Raw genomic sequence first — 4,046 nt, forward strand, 5'->3', positions numbered from 1 at the left:
AGTGCTACCATTCTACTTGAGCCCCACCCGCCAAGGACTAGTCTTTTTTCCCAATATTTTCTAGTTCCACTAGTGTACTATCCTTCTTAAGTGTGAAACTCGTCTTATGTGCATATGTAGCACTGACATTTTGTGCTCATTTTTGCAGATGCTTCTGTGATAGAGGATGTCTTTTAGGACAGCTGCTACATTTGGACTTCGCAAGGAGTTGGTCGATCAGAAGCAAATGCATGATGAACTAAGCTCATCCATGGAAATTTACTTCAGAACTTCGGAACATTGAATTGAACTTTGCTACATGGAATTTAAGATTGCCAGACACAAGAATCTAATTATTTCGTGGTTTACATAATTGCTAGTGAGGTTGCATTCCACACGATATTTAGTTCTTTACATGTGAACATCTGTCATGGCTCCATATTATTCATCAAACAAGATGGCCTATGATATGGAGAATATGAATGACTTTTCACACTGTCATCACAACAAAAGGTTTGCTAGTATCAAAGCACTCGGTCAGTATTTAGTGCCCTTTTAAGTGCAGCTATCAAATGTCAACATATAATATAATTACTCACAAGCAAGTAACTGAATCACTGATAATGCAAAATCAACTTATATGATCTCCATGGTTCCAAACTGAAATTGCTATAAAAAGTAGGTTTGAATCAAAAGTACAGATAAAAGTACCGCAAAATCAAATACCCAAGGTGCTGCTCCATGGTATATTTTTTCCACAGCTCAAGATCAATAAATGGAAAGGCATCGATGTCATCTCAAGGAATCAGTTGTTGACCTTTGCCATGTGCATATCATATCTAGTCATGATTAGCCAATGATTGCGTGAACAAGGGAACATATGGAAGATATGGACATGACCCATATAATTTTACCCTGAGGCTACAGATAGGACGAACCTCCCCATGATCCATGTCATATGACATTAGCACATCCCCACCACGCATAATATAGAAAATCAAACTGCATTCTGGGTGAATTGCAATCAAAGTGTATTGTCCTCCATTTATCAAACCCTTATGTCCGAGAAGCTGGGAAGTGCTAATGTTGTACTTAAAGTTCCATTCACCGCTCTGGTAGTTCTCCAGGATCCAGACTGAGAGTGTAGAGGCATCTCTTTCCCTAACATTCAGATAATGCAACCGACCCTGAGACTGACCAATGAAAGCAGCATTCAAATTCCAAATATTTTCAGCACCCATAGTGTCCAACAAAGGAATAGTCCTCCATGACTTGCCCTCCCTGTCCACAGCAACTATTGTTGAATCAAGAGAGATGAAATGCAGCATGCCATTGAGAAAGACGCTTCTTTCATACAATGCAACATCATCGCCCCAACCATTTTCACTGTGACTCCAAGATCCCACTTTTGACGAGTATATATCTACTCCGGTGATGTACCCTTCCACATCCTCTAGCATTGAGAATAGATGGAAATGGGAGGAAACTGCTGGATCGAAACCCAAGCGACTTACGTAGACCTGGGTCTTCCGGTCAGAAGAGGGCAAGATTAGCCATTTCTCGGTCGCTGGATTGCACACCACGTAATCGAATTCATATTTGGGACTTGGAGAAACCTTCCGGCAGTGAAGGAAGAGTAGGCCGTTGCAGCAGTCCTTAGGTACAATGGTTGTGTAGCCGATCAGGAAAGACAGTGACGGATCAGAAACAGGCTGTTCTTCCGCTCCTGAAATGCTGACAAAATCGGAAACAGTTAACATGTCGCCGAGCCGTGGTGTGATTCCGCGGAAGAAACCCGAGAGGGACTGGGGGAGCTTCTTGCGGTGGTCCCGGTGGGTGATGAGGCCGCGCCAGTGCCATGAGACGCACTTGAAACGGCAGACAGATTTGACCGGCAGCCTCGAGAGGATCTCAACGACAAGGTCGTCGGTGAGATCGGCAGCGGGGTTGCAGCTCTTGTCGGAGCGATCCATCCGTCGGCAGGCGGAACACCAATCTGTTAATCTGGGGAATGGATGAGAAAGATTAGAGATCCGTGAAGAGAAGAATCATGTTATCAAGGGAGTGTTTCAAATGAAGGGAAAGACGAGCGGGAAGGCACCAAGATCAGCCGGGCCGGCTATGGCGCAGCCACCATGGTCGTGGAGGAGGGCAGGGGCCGAGGGGGCTGGGGGCGGACGGCGGCGGCAGAGCTTGGGGTTTACGACGAGACTTTGGGGCTGGGCCGCGGTCCGCTCCTGCTACAATGTTTGCTTCTGTTCGGCAGACTTTTTTCTTTTCTAGTCCAACTTTGGGTCGTTTCGATCCAGGCTTCATGGCTCCCGGTATTTTGGGGAGAATATTTAGAGGTATTTCCAAAATTCTGATTTGCTTGCTGGGTGGCGTACACCTCCAATACCTGCAGACTTTCGATAAAAAAAATACATATATTTTGGGCCACACAAAATGTTACGGAGTATTTTTGTTGCTCTGAAAAATAAGAACTCGTTTTATCTTTTTTGAAGTCTCAAATGTGGTTTTTGAATTAAAAGTAGCTGTAGGGAGTTAATAGCAACTTTTAGTGTTTATAAAATTTTAAAGGTTCCAATGCTTCGCAGAAGTGCGAGCACATAAGAGGATGACCGGGATACAAAGCGATGCATTGACTTCACCGTATGTATTGTTTTATGCATATTATCAATGTGATTTGTCTTATCACTATAGCCACGGATTGAGCGAAAGCCGCCCAAATGAAGATCTTTTCCTTTCCACAAAAAGTGCCAATATCGAAGCAAAGGAGCCGGGTTTCCCTTTTTTACCATGTTATTTTTTTATTGACTTTGAAACCAAAGCAACGATGCTACCAAAATTTGTATGGACTGGATTTTTGTGACTTGAATACAGGATTATAAACATCCAGTCTAACCTCCTTTTAAGAGTCAATCAGTATAATGAAGGCACCTTTTGGGTTCTATCAAAACAATTGTTCCTACGTTAGTTAGTGATACTAGACAGCGTCCCGTCGTGCCGATGGCGGGGCAAATCGTTACCGTCGAAGAAGAATGGTCACCGCCTCTCCATGTTGCTCCGCACTTCCCCAAGCTGACGCAGATCAAGGAGGAAAATTGTGCTGGCAACCGCGCTCCATGTCGCCCTCCTCGATCCCCACGGCGTCGCATCTCCATGAGCCGCCGATCTTGACCGCTCTCCACTTGAATCCGCCGCCTCCTCTTCTATGAGCATAGGCTCTCCACCAGCGCATACAAAAAATAATGAGGAAGACCGGGAGAGGTAGCATGCGTCGGACCATAAACAGCCCACGCGTGGGGATATGGTCACCAGCGCCGCTTTGACTGACCCACAAAGCTCCAACATCCGACAATTTAAACAAAACTGGTTCACCCCTATCCAAGCATGTTGCAGCTACGGGCACACCCGTATCATACCAAGCGAGCCCACACTGCTCACATGTTCGTAGGAAAACAAACTCTCATCTACACAAAAACGCTACCAAGATCCGAAAGTGCACACATAAAAGAAACAACGGGAGGTATATCCACGTGGCTGCACCACGTTAATCCAGAGATAGGCCTCAAAATTCTTAGTATTTTTTTTTGAACAGGGGTAGGGCCCGGAGGCCCTAGAAGCTTCATTTATAGCGGTGGGACAGAGTTACATCAAGGAACAGACGAAAAACTGAAATTACAATATAGTCCTTGTTTTTTGCTAAGAGGACCTCGAAGAGAAAAGCAGAACGCGATCCGGTCCTCCTCCACCGACGGTGCTTAACCTCGATGCCGCTGCCGTCGACCATGCCGCCGGGGACTACACCACTTGGGGCAAGGTCGTCGATGAACGCCGCGGTGAGGTTGATGAAGATCCTTCGTGGCTCACTGGCCTGGAGGAAGAAGAGCCGCAGGAGCCAGAAGCTCCGCGGTGCGAAGGGGCCCCTTTGGCCAGTTGGAGCAGCGGCGCCATGAAGCCGGTGCTTGGTTCCTTCGCCTGAAGAAGCCTCAACGATCCCCGGAGCTCGAGATCTAGCCGTCGCCGAGCTCTGGCCTCCACCATGGCGGCCAGATCCGGCAAGA

The 4,046-nt window shown here is 46.6% G+C and overlaps 1 protein-coding gene across 1 annotated transcript; it reads right to left on the reverse strand.

The window, feature by feature from the left end:
• Positions 1–818: 818 nt before the first annotated feature.
• LOC124695825 (F-box protein At5g07610-like) lies at positions 819–1,952 on the reverse strand. Its single transcript, XM_047228638.1, has one exon. The coding sequence runs from the start codon at positions 1,950–1,952 to the stop codon at positions 819–821; it is 1,134 nt and encodes a 377-aa protein (XP_047084594.1).
• Positions 1,953–4,046: the final 2,094 nt, after the last annotated feature.

The sequence above is a fragment of the Lolium rigidum genome, chromosome 3 (genome assembly GCF_022539505.1).
Source record: "Lolium rigidum isolate FL_2022 chromosome 3, APGP_CSIRO_Lrig_0.1, whole genome shotgun sequence".
Taxonomy (NCBI): domain Eukaryota; kingdom Viridiplantae; phylum Streptophyta; class Magnoliopsida; order Poales; family Poaceae; genus Lolium; species Lolium rigidum.

What these genes read in the sequence shown, in the direction of transcription:
- LOC124695825 (XM_047228638.1), bottom strand. Translation starts at nt 1,952, where the DNA reads ATGGATCGCTCCGACAAGAGCTGCAACCCCGCTGCCGATCTCACCGAC.